Source organism: Alternaria postmessia, assembly GCF_024291825.1.
Source record: "Alternaria postmessia strain BMP 2775 chromosome Unknown scaffold_143, whole genome shotgun sequence".
NCBI classification, from domain to species: Eukaryota; Fungi; Ascomycota; class Dothideomycetes; order Pleosporales; family Pleosporaceae; genus Alternaria; species Alternaria postmessia.
The window spans coordinates 1-15,494 of record NW_026260216.1 but is presented as its reverse complement, the minus strand read 5'-3'; the positions used below and the strand labels follow the sequence as shown (position 1 = coordinate 15,494).

General features: G+C 52.7%; 3 protein-coding genes across 3 annotated transcripts; 1 reads left to right on the top strand and 2 right to left on the bottom strand.

Annotated features, from left to right (window-relative positions):
* Nucleotides 1-3,422: 3,422 nt before the first annotated feature.
* On the top strand, nt 3,423-3,777 carry J4E82_010784 (uncharacterized protein; the record flags this gene model as incomplete). Its single annotated transcript, XM_051736994.1, has 2 exons — nt 3,423-3,428; nt 3,541-3,777. 2 exons carry the CDS (start codon nt 3,423-3,425, stop codon nt 3,775-3,777), a joined length of 243 nt encoding a protein of 80 aa, XP_051583242.1.
* A 301-nt stretch (nt 3,778-4,078) lies between these two features.
* J4E82_010783 (uncharacterized protein) lies at nt 4,079-5,635 on the bottom strand (the record flags this gene model as incomplete). The annotated part of the gene is made up of 1 exon (XM_051736993.1): nt 4,079-5,635. The coding sequence occupies one exon, from the start codon at nt 5,633-5,635 to the stop codon at nt 4,079-4,081; it is 1,557 nt and encodes a 518-aa protein (XP_051583241.1).
* Nucleotides 5,636-8,965: 3,330 nt separating this feature from the next.
* Nucleotides 8,966-9,841, bottom strand: J4E82_010782 (uncharacterized protein; the record flags this gene model as incomplete). Its single annotated transcript, XM_051736992.1, has 1 exon — nt 8,966-9,841. One exon carries the CDS (start codon nt 9,839-9,841, stop codon nt 8,966-8,968), a length of 876 nt encoding a protein of 291 aa, XP_051583240.1.
* Between the last annotated feature and the right edge of the window lie 5,653 nt (nt 9,842-15,494).

Sequence of the window (15,494 nt, the reverse complement as noted above, 5' to 3'; positions counted from 1 at the left end):
CGCCCATGCAATGCTCAGAGCGGACTGCGTGTGCCTTGGAAGCCGGAACCTTGCACACGTGCGGTGTTACATGCTCAAGGCAGAACAACACTAGTCTGACATTTAGTACTGTGACTACGCTAGAGGAGACATCGGGCTCGAACCAGCCAGAACCAGCTACCGCAGACGGTTCTGGCTATACGGATGAGGTGATTGATTCTGCTCTGAGAATGCTAGCATCACTTGCTGACTGTGTGTCCATAGGATCTGAGCGCTACGAAGCCGGCTGCGCTGGGTTTGCGACGCAGCCTACATGCCCAGTTTTCAGCTTGCATCAAAGAAGTTGACAGTGCTGACGCTATGCAAACATCGTCGCAACCTGATGCTGTAGGAAGGCTTCAGAACGCAGGATGCAAGGAACATGAGGTTTTCCAAAGCTTGTGTCAGAGAGGGCTGGAGCCGTCGGAGCTGGCTAGGCGGGAGTTGCAAACATCCGATGCTTGTACGCTCAAGGAGAAGCGTTCACCGCTGCCTGGGTTGCTCACAACCAGAACAGCCTTGGAGACACGAGAGAAGCAGGAGACGCAGGGCCAGCTGGAGGATCCGGAGGTCGTGTCTTCCGCACCTGCTGATGAGGCTGTTCACAACGCGCCAGAGTTTCGAGCAGCAGACAGGGCGACGTCTTGCACAAAGATATCGAGCGAACTAACTCTCGAAAAAGCTACACCTATGTCACCTGAGGGTGGCTCAGTCGAGGAGCAGCGTTTGGGATCGGTAACTTCAGAACGACCACCGAGACGACTTTTCGAAGATGGCCGGATTCATGAGACCGCGACGCGGCATGCACCGGCCGAGCCCGAGGTGAGCGACGAGCGCTCAAGACTTTTAGCACGTTCCAAGCGGTCAATGTCGCTATCTGCAAAACAGAGCGGATGTACTCTGCAGCATCGTAGAGAGCGTGCATGTACTCTGCCTATTGCAGCAACGGACCGTGCACCGATTGCACCCTCGGCGTTATCCTCCCAGCTAGGGTTGAGACTGGACGCAAACATTACACCTGGACAGGCATGTGTCGGGCAGGGCGTGAATGTCCTGTCTGAGAGCAGAAGTGCCAAAATGTACCCCTTGCCTGCAAAGGTTCAAACAATCTATGCGCGCCATACTTCGGAGCAGAACAGCCCTCTGGAAGCTGACACTGGGGGTCTTCAGGACCCGACGACATCGGACTGGAGCGTCAGAGAACCTGGAATAGTGCTCGAACAGGAACAGCAAGTCCGTGTGGCGAACAGCATGTACACTGCTGATCGAGAGCAGACTGGTTCTGTCGCCCGTGTTCCAGTAATCCCAAAGCCACCGGGTCGTGGGGAAGTGGAGCGAGACTCTGCGTTCAGGCAGTGTAAAAGCGACTGCAGTACCTTCAGCCACTTAACCTCCCCCACAACGGACAGTGTAGACATATCCCTGTCGAGCCCTAGTGGAGGGTCTCGATCGACCCTTGAAAGAGCAGACCATTTTTCAGATGAACTAAGTGTGGTTACGCGACCTCTGCGAGAGCGTTCCGTAAGTGCGAGCTGTATTGGTTCGCCGATCAGCCAAAAGAGGTCGCATGACACGGAGCTTGCACTGCAGCACGTACGGCCCCTGGAAGACGATGGCAGGCATGGCCAGCGACGGACCACTCCGTCCCACGAACTATCTCAGCGCGACACCGAGTCGTCACAGGATCGCGATGCTTGCCCAGTGAAGCCGACTTACAGCAACGCAATACTCGCTTCTGAGCCACACACCCCTATGCGTGGGACAGATCAGAGCAGCGTACAGCGAGCAGTAGCGACAAAGCCAAAGAACGGTGCTGCTTGGACTGAACCGAGGAGAAAGAGACGATTCACAAAGCGGGTTAAGACTGGGTGCAGAACATGCAAAAGGCGCAAGAAGAAGTGTGACGAAGCAAAGCCTGAGTGTAACAACTGCATACGTGTCGGCATCGCTTGTCAAGGCTACATGGACAAGACGATACTGCAAAAGAGCGTAATACTAACGTCTCTGCCTTCGTTACTAGACCAAACGCCAATGCTCATAGACATACGTCAGACTCAAAGCAGACCACGCGGTCACGACCTTGCATACATACTCAACAATGAGCCTAGCCTTGGTAGCAACCACAGCATTCATCAGGAAGCCCATGCTCCCAGTCAGATCGCAGACACTGACGGTGGCGTTACTGTCAAAGAACGCGAGTATCGACTGCCTACATCAAACAGAGGAAAGGACAGGCGCGATGTCCTGCACGTGTCGCAATCAGAAGAGCAACCATATCCTCCTCTTCCTCTTCCTCTTCCTCCTCTACATCCGCTTGCGCCCGTACATGTCCATAACAGAGACGTGTCCAGCGAAGACTGTCGAATGATACATCCCATCCAAACCCCGCTTTTGGTGTGTCAAAGGTCACGCGTACACAACCAGCCACCGCACAATATGGATCTTAGCACAGCCATCCCTTCTGGGGCAGCGTTCAACGCACACCAACAGAGAACACAGTCGTCGTGATCTTCTCTGTCAGCTATCACGATTACTGCACCACCAATGCCATCGCCATCTTGACATGAGCAAGTAGCGAGTCCTCCTGGAATTGCGAAGTCGAAGATGTTAGATGGAGGGCCTTTCATGTCCTACGACACTGAGTTGATGATCGAAGGCAATGCGCAGTTATGCTGTATCACTTCAACAACACCGTCGATGCGATACCCGAAGTCGTGCAGCGTATGCGCGAGCGCTATTCCAGAGCAGCTATAGACGCGGCCTGCACCCGATCTCGTTGCGCAGACAGCCCGGTCGGCGGTCGGCTCGGTAGCGATGCACACGCTGTCACACCGTTTCACTGCGATTACTGCTACAACGAATCTATTGGCGACAACGTCATCATCGGGCCCAGCTCTCGTTCCTCGATGCAGTCAGAATGGGCATTGGAAGAGATACCAGGATTGGCGCGTGCATTCTCGTTACGACTGTGGAGGCACCAACCGACGTGGAAGTATTGAAAACAAGCTGCAGTCTTGAAGTCGCTGAAGATATGTAAATCGGCGAGAGCGCCTATATCAGTGATTGCTGTGTCGTGGGGGGCTGGAATGCGCGTTAGCAATGATGCCATCGTTCGTTCTGGGTCACTTGCCGTTTGTGACTGACCGTAGTATATCGCCTATGGCAACCCAGTCGACGCGTTCGAGGTCGATCAGGTGATTTATCATCGATGGAACAATCCCAGGTAGCAGTGAATATACCAAGCTTAGTACGGCTTCAGTGACCTTCTGTCTCAAGACCCATAGGGTGAGGTTTATGAGTGAATCACGCTTATGGTCTACATGATCGTGGAGAGCACGGTTTTCCTCTAGGCATCATGCATGCGGCAAGCAGAGGAGCTGTTGGGCAAAGCGAGTTTGCAAACTATGTATGTACAGGTGGACACCCACGTCAAAAAAATGAACCAGGATGTGGAGACGATGAATCAAGAGGGTAAAAAAAAGGATCATTCAGATATAAGCGGAAAGAGAAAAGCTCCGCCAGGAGGAGCTACTACTCAACCAATCCATGGCGCAGCAGCTGATCGACGTTCCCGTGGTAGCTGGTCAATCGCTCACCGAATCCATGGCCACGGCTTTCGCTCCGGGTAGGCCGGGTGCTGTAGGATTGTCGAAGAACATGGTCACAGAGAACGAGCGTGCTAGACATAATGAGTGCCACCTCACTCTCAACGATGCAGACATCGAAAGTGACGAAGACCAGCTGCAAGCGGAGTTGTAGCAGTTGAGAAAGGATATCTCCGGGACTTCTACAGAAATCATGGCTTTCATAACAGCTTTTTCGATAGCATGGCGAGCGCTGCCTCTTTGGGACCACTCACGAGAACGTATAGCATTGCACAAAACAGGACGAGTCGGTTTACGACCCATGGTGTGCAGTTGCGCCATGCTTGCTGGGTTTCAATTGCATGCTAACTCGAAAGGTATCACACACTATGCATTGGATTGCGTTGGGATTGCGTTACACTGTTGTTTCCAGAGCAGCGGGACATGGTGAATGCAGCAGTATTGGACGCCAGACTCTAAACCGAGTCCTGATGCCTCTTACCATCCATCTTCGATGCAATCGCCAAAGTCTGGCTCGTAAATCTTCTCTTTGTATGCTTCCTCCTTTCTACCAAGTCCTTGCGTTCAGTCTGCAACACCTCAATCTGCTTGTCAATGTCGTCAATTTGACTCTTGAGGTTCTGGTCCGTTGCAAGCACTTCCAACACTATCCCAGCGAGGTCTTCGAACTCTGCATCATCAGCAGTGCGTTTAGCGAGTCGCGATATTGGAGTGTCGACTGCGTTCACCTGATCATTCAGTTGCTCCGCGTAAGCAGTTGACGGGCGCGGAGAAGCAGTTGTAGATGTGCTGGGCGATGATAAAAGACCGGTTGTAATCTCGGCGGTAGTGAATTGGGCTGGTCTTGCCTCTTCCGGTGTAGTCGTAGGCTCATTTTGTCGTTCGCAGTCGATTGAGGGTGGTCTGGCAGAAGCAGCTCCCATCCGCTCGGCAATGTATTCAAGTGCACTCCGCAAGCGCTCGGGAAAAGCCTTCGTCTCTCTGAGCACACAGTCCTTTGCTACACCGGCTGCTATGAAGTACCACTTCACCATAAGTGTGAGTCGTGCTTTCTCGTCTTGGCCGATTTTGTGGGCACCTTCTAGACAAGTCTTATCGAACGGGTGCAGGATGCGCTGTCTAACAACGTCTTCCGAGCGGATGACTGTCTTCGAGAGTGCGTGCGAATTTTCGATGTAGAATTCAATCCTGTGGTATTCGCGTGGCTTTCGCATATACGCATAGATGTCGTTGCCATGTTCTTTATGGTAGCCGACAAAGAGCTTTCTTGGCTGGGCATCGAGCAAGAAGTCCTGGTGCACGAATCGGAATTCGTCTGCATCAGGTAAATTTTTCAGCAAGTAAAGCACGTTGTGAGAACCCAAGTAATTGTGCAGTGTCTCTAGATCAGAAGGCCCATCGTCATTCATGCTGGCTAACGGGCATTCTTCTGCGCTCTTGCCTGGGGCAACAAGCTGCCTGGTCACCTCACCTTCTGTACTAGGATGGCTGTGGTAACTCAAACGTTGATCTTGTGCGCCCCTAGGTTCTTCGGGTCTCGGTGTCCTAGACTCGTCTTCGGCACGTTTCCTTGCGTCGATATCCTGCAGAGCATTGTAAAGTTGTGGACAATACTTGACATAGTCAACCTCTGGTTCGATCATGTTGACGAAGTACCATTGAACGACGATGCCGAGGTTCCTCTTCCCCAGCTCAGAGGTATCGGCGCTGTGCCTAAACGGCTCGTTGAGTGGCAATTTCACCACCTCGTCTGGCGCAAGTGACTGTGCTGTGGATGCATTGAGCCGGCGGTCGGTTGGCTTGAAGCAATACTGCACCCTGCGTGGGCTGCCACCGAAGCTTTTCATAAAGGCAAGGACGTCGCGTCCATCGCAAGTGCCTATCACAAGCGCTTTCGGCGGTGTTGCTGCAGGATGGAGTACCCACTCCATCAAGTCGTGGGGCGGTAGTGCGGCGATCAGATCGCCTGCACCATAGTAGGCGATGCGCTGCTTGATGATGCTGAGCGCCATGACTGTACGTCGTGCACGAAACAACGCAGCTACAGAGGCACGGGAAACGCGACGCTGGAAAGCCAAGAGTAAAGGAGAGAATCGATGCGTTATCGATAGTAGTGCTGCTCCACAGACGCAGAGCGAAAGTTGCGGAGTATGGTGTTAACGGAGAATGACGGAGAGTGAGATTGCCAACAGTCTCCGCGGCTGAGCCGAACATCTGGAAGCCCGGACCACCAACAGTCCACGCGAAAACGAGTCAAGGGTGTCGCAGGCCAAGCGCTGTCAGGGAACGTTGGTGCTGATAAGTCCCTGTAATGACCTTCCAGCAGCCCAGCTAGAATGCTACATTGAATATAACATGCACTCTTCCCTGAACTTTTTAGCTACAACGCATGCACCTAACCGTGTGGTAGGACGTTGTACAACTTTTCCTCAAAGATTTTCCGAGACGAACGACAACGTCAACAAAGTCCTTGATATGTCTGTATGACAGAACCCAGACACACTAGTACACAGCACGATTCTGTTTCAAGCTAACTCTTAGCGAGTGCTTAGCATACTGCTGCTGTTCCAGCGTAGCACGTATCCACCCCCACCTTTCGCTTCAGCCTAGTCTTCGCTCTCTTGTATTTTCCTGTTGCCTGGGTCTGAACGATATAACGAGAATGTTCGAACTAGTTCTAGATTACGGACGCTGCCGAAATGATCGGATTGCATCATCTCCCTGCTCAGCTTCCGTCGCCACATACCCACAGCGACATGAGATTGTTTCTATCCGAACACCATGGAGCATCGCTCTCGGGTGGGACCTTTGCAACTAATCTGGCCGCTAGATCGAACGGACAGAAGCTTGTTGGTCACGACGAGCCTCGCAGCACCGCAGAAAACGGCAGGCCGAAGCCCAAAGACCAGAGTTACGCGTGTTGGCCGATTCCTATGGCTCAGTGAGCCAAGGGCTGAGTTAGTACTGCCGCGATAGTCTTTGTTTCAACTCTGACGCGCTTCAATCGTAGACTCCAGTAGGCCTGATCGCAGAGCTAATCTGACATAGCTCATTCGTCCGTCCAGCTTCGTGGAGCGTAGGTCGTATTGATTGCATTCATGGAACGTCAACACTAGTCTCTCCACCATCTTCGTAGCGACGAAATCAAGTTCCACCCTCTCACTTGTTCGTAGCCATGGCACGAGAGCCAGTCAAGATCTGGTCAAAGGCTCATAGGCGAAGGAAGCCGGGAGAAGATCAATCTGCAGCCATGTTGCAAATAGCAAAAGTACGATTACTGCAGCAATGAACTGATCCTGCCACTGCATGAACGATTGCACTCCTTCATTCCAGCATGGGACACACGCCTTTGGCACCGTGGAAAGACAATGCGAGAGTGACACAACAGTCCTCCAGGGCAACAATCGTCGATATTGAGAATAGAATCGTGCCTCGCTATCTTTTCTATGATAGCCGGCGATGTTGATGGATGCACAGTCTTGTAGGCCGAGCACAGCGTATGCGTACTCGTGCATTGTCGTGGTTTGGTCGCGGGCGATATGGACAGGTCGAAGCTGGGTTTGTCACGGATCATAGGCACGAGGTCGATTGCGCTCGTACACATAGAGCGAAGGCTGACAGAGCGATAGCACGGCGTCAAATGCTCTGTATCCTGCTTAGAGCTTACCGGACCGGTACCATGGCAAATGTCAATGGTAAACAGAGTCAGAACAGGATCTATGAACTTGTGTGCACGAGGAACAAGCTCCAGGCTCGGTGTCAGAAGTAAAACCCGTTGGCGCATACTTGACTATGGATTACGGATCTATGACGACTCGCGACACGCGTCGCTGTACTGGGTCTAAGTAGGAAGGGCCTACCAAATCGCCCGAGCGACCCTGTTAGCTCCATGACAGTCAACAACGCCTAGCAGCTATGCGCATCGTGTTCTCATCAATCCTTCACCTCACTGACGGATGATGCCTATGGCTGAGTGGCTCTGTGAGGAGACGCTTCAACTAGTTCCACGATCCTGAGATGCTCACTCCTGTCCCGCATCGCCCTAAAGTCCCTCCCTATACGACAGAAAACCCTGTGTGCCGGAATTAAACAATGAGATAGAGTATCGTGTCGGGAAAGATGCTATCCCTGCCCTCTCGTTGGCTCATTCCGGCCCACCGGGTGTTCCGTTACATAGGGAGGGATGTTAGGCTACGCATCCGTTACATCCCATGGGAAACGGAAGAGATCATACAGCAAACATCTCGCAACCGGAATTTATGGTCAACACCCATCGCCTTGAAGACGTCAAGGCCACGTCAGATACAAACAAGTCGCAGCGCTCAAAGTTGACAGCTGGGGATGCAATCATAACATTCATGCAATACCTGCTGCGTGCCTAGTCGCTGTCGCCGTCGCTTGAAGCTGTGATAGAGGCGACGGTAGATACTGGCTGCCATATTCAGAGAGTTGTCGTGCCGACCACTCAAACACCCTTCATATTGTGCTTCGAGTTGACGCGGAAGAGTGGAGAGTCTGAATAGAAATGAGAACGTAGCTAAAACGGTGTCAGCGGCTGTCGCTAGACGCTTGCTTATGGCGCGAGTCCATAGTGGCGATGAGTAACCTCCCTTCCTATGCAGCGAACAACCTGGTGGGCTGAGAGCAGTTCATGAGAATGCACAGATTACCAATATCCCGACCTGACGTGTTGCCTCACTAGACACCAAGCCTGAGGCAGCTTAGCTGTGATTGCCCGCTGCTTGCACTCCACATGTGTATTTAGGTAGGCTGTGCGATGCTTTTGCCAATCGCCCTATGACGTGCGAAGACGGACTCAGATCAGGAGCAGGGTGAGCTTCACAGGCCCCGACGTATAGCCCATGTTGACAACCACCTGCCCAGCAACTAGGCCGCAACTGGCTTCCAACAATGCCGTCGTGTAGCTTCTAGACACAACGCAACAGACGACTATATCTGACACGTACGCTTCGGTGCTAGGAAGGCTGATCGTCGCACCGCTCTTCAGCTTCGCAGACCAGCCAACGATCAGGACATTCGAGAGGTGCTTCGGCGTGACCTCTGACGGTAGTGAGGGAGTCACGGTCGTCAAATGCCCGTGAGCACTGGTCAAGGTAAAGCGGGAACTTAGAGGTGGCTTTGCGTCGTTACATCATGCGCTTCATCAGGCTGCATACAGATGGATATATGTGGCTGTGGCAATGGTCATGAAAGAGACGCAACAGACTCTGACGATCTTTGAAAATCAGACGGCTTGAGATAGAGTGGCAGTGTCAATACCGGGACCCGTAATCTATGGCCCCTGTTCCAGCAGAAACCTGACGACGTCGAGGTGGACATTGCTAGTCGTTATGTTGAGCGGGGGTATTCTTTGCTGTCAGAATAGCCTTGTTTGGTTCTTTGCTCAGCAGTAGCTTCACGATGTCCCAGTGGCCTCTAGCTGAAGCTACCTGGAGTGCGTTACCGTAGTGTCCGCACTGTGCATTGACGTCGGCACCTCGGTCCAGTAGTAGCCTGACCACTGCCCCGTGGTCTCCTTGCGAAGCTGCGTAGAGTGAGCTGCCGTAGACTCCGCCCTTCGCGTTGACGTCGGCACCTTGGCCCAGTAGCAGCCTGACCACCGCCTCGTGACCTCCTTGCGAAGCCGCCTGGAGTGAGCTGCCGTAGTGTCTGCGCTGTACGTTGACGTCAGCGCCCCTGTCCAGTAGCAGCCTCACCACCGTCTCGTGACCTCCTTGTGAAGCTGCGTAAAGTGCGTTGCTGTAGTATCCGCGCCGTGCGTTCGAGTTAGGGCTTTCGTCGAGCAGTAGCCTTACCACCGCCTCGTGGCCTTTATATGAAGCCACGCAGAGTGCGTCGTCGTAGCATCCATCCTGTGCGTTGACGTCGATGCTTTTGTCCAGTAGCAGCTTCACCACCTGTTTATGCCCATTTTCTGCCGCCAAGAATAGCGCTATCTCCTCCGCCTCCTCGTCATCTGTGGCCTGTATGTTGGCTCTTTCCCTCAGCGACTTTTGCGCTGTCGCCTCTCGACCATGTCGGGCAGCCCACAACAGCGCTGAGCTTCCAGATTGCTGTACGTTGTAGCGGTATAGGTAGGATCCTAAGAGCCGGTTGAGGTGGCGGTTGGCTTGCGCAACGGCGTTGACGTCTCCCTCCGACGCTAGGTATTCTGATACACTTAGGAGTAGCTCATTCGGCAGATCGAGCAGTGACATTGTGCAAGTAGCACCTGTCTGCTTTCTGAACTCGGAGTGACGATGGAAACAACCGCATAGCAAGCGTTGTAGGCAGGGGTGAAGGATACAATAATTCGAGCTCGGTGGCAGACACGCTGTGGGGAGATCCCAGGAACAGGGGGTTGGAGGACGACTGAGGCAAGCAGCGGCAGGCTGGCTGGGTCGACAGGGATCAGCATCACGTGGTCGAGTGAGCGCGGCCAGAAGCATAATCGAAAAACATGGAAGGTGCTTTGGCCCCTAATACCGCTATCGGCAGCAGAGAATGCCCGACCCGCCGCTATACGATGACAACGAACGTCCGGACTTCATAATATTCGATAAGATGGTTGGCAAGCGAGTGGCCCACCCCACCAACTTTTAGCGCCTGTTTAAGCGCACACTAGAGCCACGTTAAGAGATAATAATGTATATAGTAGATTGAGCAGTATCTTAAGTATCTTTCTTGCATGTACATGAGTTGTGGCTAGTCTCCCTGCACCTCGTGCAGCGCGCCAGAGCCTGGCGGCTAAGGCCTGATCGCGCTCCTCCTTGACGCTCTTCTCGAAAAATCTGCTGTTCAACCTCGCGTTGAGCGAGTAAATCCTCCCCCTCTCCCTTTGTTTAAGTCCCTTGCTTCTGTATACACTTTTTCTTACGTTGTTTATGCGCTGACGCTGCCTCGTTGGCTCGCTCGAGGCTGGTAATCCGATCACGCATCAGCTCAGCCGAGAGCATCATAACCCCAGCCCCTCTCTTAAGCTGATTAAACGCTTCAATAGTAGAGGCAGGCGATGAGCTCTTGTGCCGCTGAACGCGATCACGTATTAACGTTGATTGCGTCTCAAGCTCATGTACGTTGCTCGGCGTACGAGCCTCCCAGGGAGCCCTGATCCGCCACCACATCAACTACATCACCAAGCTTGACTTCCTGCCAGCCTTTGAGGCAGCCTTCAATCAATCCTTCATGTCAGCCAATATCTGCTCAGCTTTTCGAGGTGCAAGCCTTGTTCCTCTCCAGCCAGACGTTGTCCTATCAAAGCTAGACGTGCAGCTCCGTACGCCTACTCCAGCTGCTCTACCAGAGGCGTCAACCTCACGGCTGTACGCGTGCTTCAATGGCGAGAAGCAGCCAACGTCGAGAGGCTGAAGTAGGTGAGATGAGTGAGGTGGCATACAGAGCGTGTATATGTTGTTCTCCTTGCAGAGCTCTTGAAACTCAAGCGATTGGTGGCGCTCGTGGCCATCAAGGATAAGCAGCCGACGTGCTCCAACCACTTTGCCCTCAGTATGCTTAACAAAGTGCTTTAGCCACTCAACTCCTATCTCGTTAGTTGTCCAGCCGTTATCGCTGACTGCGATAGCCCAGTCGTGTGGGATATCTGCTTCTTCATACCAGGTAGAGAGGTGATACTGGCCGGCAAAGATGAGGAACGGCGGTATTGACCAGTCAGCAGCGTTGATCGCAGCGATCGCCGTTACCCACTCGCGATTGCCTGGCTGGATAGCCTTCGGCCTGCGTCTCCTCTCTGACGCTGTCACGACCAGCTGAGTCGTGATCTTCCCCATCATAAAGCCAACCTCATCAAAGTTGTAGACGTCATCATCACAGATGCCGTACTTGGCCTTCGTCTGCTCCAGGAGCTCAAATCAGCGTCTAATCAATGCAGAATCCTCACACAGAGCTCCCTGTCTATGGTACGCTCGATCGAAACACGTCGTGAGACTGTCTGTACGCTTGATAAAGTTGGCTAGCCACTTCTGTCCAACCTGGCCTTCGCCGCGCGCAGCGAGCAGCTTATCAGCCATATCACGTATAGCTGCGTACGTAGGCGAAACTTCACGTTGCAAATCGATTATATAGCTAATAATCACCTCCTCTTCTAACTGGGTGAGCTTCCTCGAGTCAGGTAGGCAATCGCCTCGGATACGCTTTTCAGCGCGTCGGCGTCGGAGCGTTGTTCGGGGGACTTCAAATGTCTGCGCAGCATCTCTTACAGACTGAATCTGGTTTCTGCTGATAGCTGAGATTGCGAGGTGTATATTAACTTCAGAAGAGGTTAGTAGGGCTTGAATTGGAGGAGCCATAATAGGGACGAGTTCACAAGGCGCAGAAAGTTGGTGGGGTGGGCCGCTCGCCTGCCAACCATGTTATTCATTGCGGCTTCTACTAGAACTATGTCCCGCTTCATGATCGCATTCGGTCCTCCCGAGTACTCGCAACGACTGTCCGACAGATGGGAGAACTACTTCAAAGAAAGCATTTTGCCGAAGATGAAGGGCTGTAAATGGTCGCAAGAGAAATCTGGCTGGGGTTATCTGGAGTTTAAAGATGCATCGCGCGTCTTGGAAGTCATGGACACATATGGGTGGAAGATGGGCGAAAATTATTGGGGCAGTTGGCGGTTCGACCCTGTACGGCAAGAGCCCCCGAGCAGGAACCTACTGAGTGCGATTCTGTGGCAAGTTCAGGCGCCGTGCTTGGTCCAGGCAAGAAAAAAAGAAAACGCCGTTCTGGGGAACACCAAGCTGTTCGTCATGCAAGCACTCAATAGCTCGATTTAGATCTGGAAATGAAGTTTTACGTTTTTGCTCACAGTACTCCTGGCACAACAAACAGCATTGAGCAGCACGACACTCATCAGTATTTAGTTGTGAAGCCTAGCTGACGATATGTACTATCCTGGATCATGGTCAGTAGTCCACTGATCATACGTACTTTTTTCAGTTGCACTGCGCAGTCGTGCAGGACTGCGTCCATGCGAAGCGCGTGAACACTATCCCAACGCCGACGTCTGACTGGTGCAGCTCACGGTCGTGGTAGAGGTGCTCGAACTCTGCTGAAGGGTTGAGTGGATGGGGAACTAACCGCGCCCCAACATCGTTACCCGAAAGCTTCGGCATAAAGACTAACCGAGGCCTGTCAAAGGCAATGTGCAGGCTGGCTTGCAAGAGCAACACATTGCCCGTATCATCCATACCGCTGGTCAGACTACGATTGTGTTGAAACGTGCTGTCGGTCATCTGCCAATTCAGCTCACCCTGCGGTACAATGTGCGCAACCAGCAGTTCTTCTCGATAACCGTTTGTATGACAATTTCCGTCGCGGATATGCAAAGCTATCGTATGGTCGGAGCGTGGAAAGGTCGAACGTTGGGACACCGCGTTTGCTGAAACCTGCTCACAATGCGCGAGCATGTTTTCGTGCAGAGAACGGCAATCGCAAAAAATGGGGACGATACGATACGGTCGGTCGGGTCTATTGATATCACTGTGGCGGTCGAGGTGGTTGTGATAGCCGCGTGCGGCCAATATGCTACTGGCATCGACTCGGGTGTCGCGCGCTTCGTCAGGGTTGCGTGATGTCGAAAGCGAGCCGTTGAACCAATTTGCTCCGAGTATCGCGCAGGCGTCGAGTGCGAGTCGCGCGTGGACGCTCGAAGTCTCGGGCCGCTGAGATGCCTATTCCTCGCCGTGATGGCTGCCAACCGTCACCGCGTCGATCGCACGCAGTTCGAAGAGTACGTCGTTGACGTCGTTGTGGCCAGGGTGGCGGAGGAGGGTGTGATGCCGCCGCGGTGATCTGGGCAGTGAGGGCGACGGGGTCATCTTGTCGCTGGGCGTCTAGGCGTATCCGACTTCAAAGGCCGCCGAGGTGAGGAGGGTGTATGGTTGGTCAAACAGCACAATTGCGCCCACAGGCATGCCAAGCCATCACAGCGACCCTGCCAGCACGTGCCACATCGTGAGCATGCGTATGCAGGGCCGCTGCATGTCGCGTAAATGCTGCGATAACTGGGTCTTCGATGAGGCCAATATCTGTGTTTGTGTTGTTTGGGCAGAGCTGGCGATGCAAGCGTTCACAACACAGCCAAGCGCCCGACCATGACCTGAATCAACCACCGCAATAAGCACTTTGCACAATCTTTCGTCTCAGCACACGGCTGCCGTCACAGGAACCGTGCCGCAGTGGCGGGTCTGCTTGGCAGTAAGCAGCTTGCGCTTCTCAAGCGGCCATGCGTGAGAAAGTTAAGCAGCAGAGTGCTTAGCGTCTCGAACGAACTAGGCATCGAGGCTCGATTCGTACACTCTCACTGCAGGTTCCGCCTTACGTGTGTCGCTTACCTGTCACCCTATGCTCACCCTCGTGTCGTCTGACATAGCCTTTGCCGCAACTACCCGAGCGGAAGTCAGCATATCGCTTCCTGTCTATGGAGATCCCTGGGCCTGTCATCTTTGAGTACCAGCATTACCTTGTGACATATGATACAATCGTCAGCAATTGCGGGTTAGGGTTATGCATCAAGAGAAAGTGAGAAATGGGTGAAATCTGACCCGTCGTGTGATTGTACTGTACCGCGCAAGTGTATCATGAGAAACCTTTGCAGTGCAGTGAGCATGCTGAACTCCATCAGCATACTGAAATACATTACATGCCGAGCTTCCATTTGCATTGGGCTGACCTGTAGCAGCTTATTTGTAAGCGCAGACAAAGATCGCGTAAGCAAAGGGTGGTAGTAGGATAGAATCTCATGTACGAGTGTATTGTTATGTGCATGTACACATATGTGTCTAAGCTCCGAGAGAGTTTGGACGTGTTGGTCATGGCTGCAGAGCGGTCATGTGGTTTAGTCCTAGGCTCACGAATGGTGTGTTCGGAAGGTATACTATAGAGTTTGTGCTGGCCCTCGCTAAGACTAGATGCGTTCAGTCTGCATTGTTCTGTAGTCTATCGCTAGTTCTCTTACGAAGAACACAGCGAGGATCAAAGTGAGCCTGTCCGAAAGCTGTGGCCGCATGACGTGTCTTGTCCTGCCTCGGCTCCCTCATCGGAACCATTTGACGCAATGCTGGGAACTGCTGATGCACTTCCGTGAGGCGATATCGCCCAGGCTGTCATCAGTGAAGATAGTCAGGAAGCGGGAGTGGATCTGGCAAAATCGCAGCCTGAGTTTCATGTCGGTGAGACGTAAATGCTCTTCGTTTTGGGGGTCGTCAAGTGAACAAACGGATAACCTCGTCCATTGACCATCAGTAAGGACTTATTGCGGTGTGTTACAGTATCGTTCTCAACACAGACGATGGAGAAATCGGCAACCAAAGTCAGTCTGATTTTGTTATGTACGTGGTCTGGACGCTTTCTCAGGCCCAGGCTGAGTGCCATAAGCCTCGGCACGGTGGATAAGTCTGATACTGATGACTCGGAGTCTCAAGTACCCAGCTTTCGTCTTTTTGTTGACCTTACAAGCTCGTCTCCCATGTTGAGAGGAAAATGCTCCAGAAGATCAACTCGACAGTGTTTACATGCTTGGTGTTTCTTGTCCATGACAACAGACCGCATTCTATCAACCACATCCTTGATAGCGCTTCGACCTTGATTGTTCATAAACTTAGGAACGCTCGACCAACAAAGAAAGCCAAGCGCCTCCTGCCACTGATCATCCAGTTCCGCCATGAATGCTTGCAGCAGACTGCAAACGAGAGGATTGAGATCATGAAACGAAACGATTTCTTTCGTGACAACGTCGCAGAGTTGCTAACAATCAATCCAAACTGATGAGACTGACTGACTGACTGATTGCTTGGCAGTCAGTTCAGTGTCAGTTTAGAGCTCTCGTCTTATCAGTCAGTTCAGTTTAGAGCTCTTAAACTG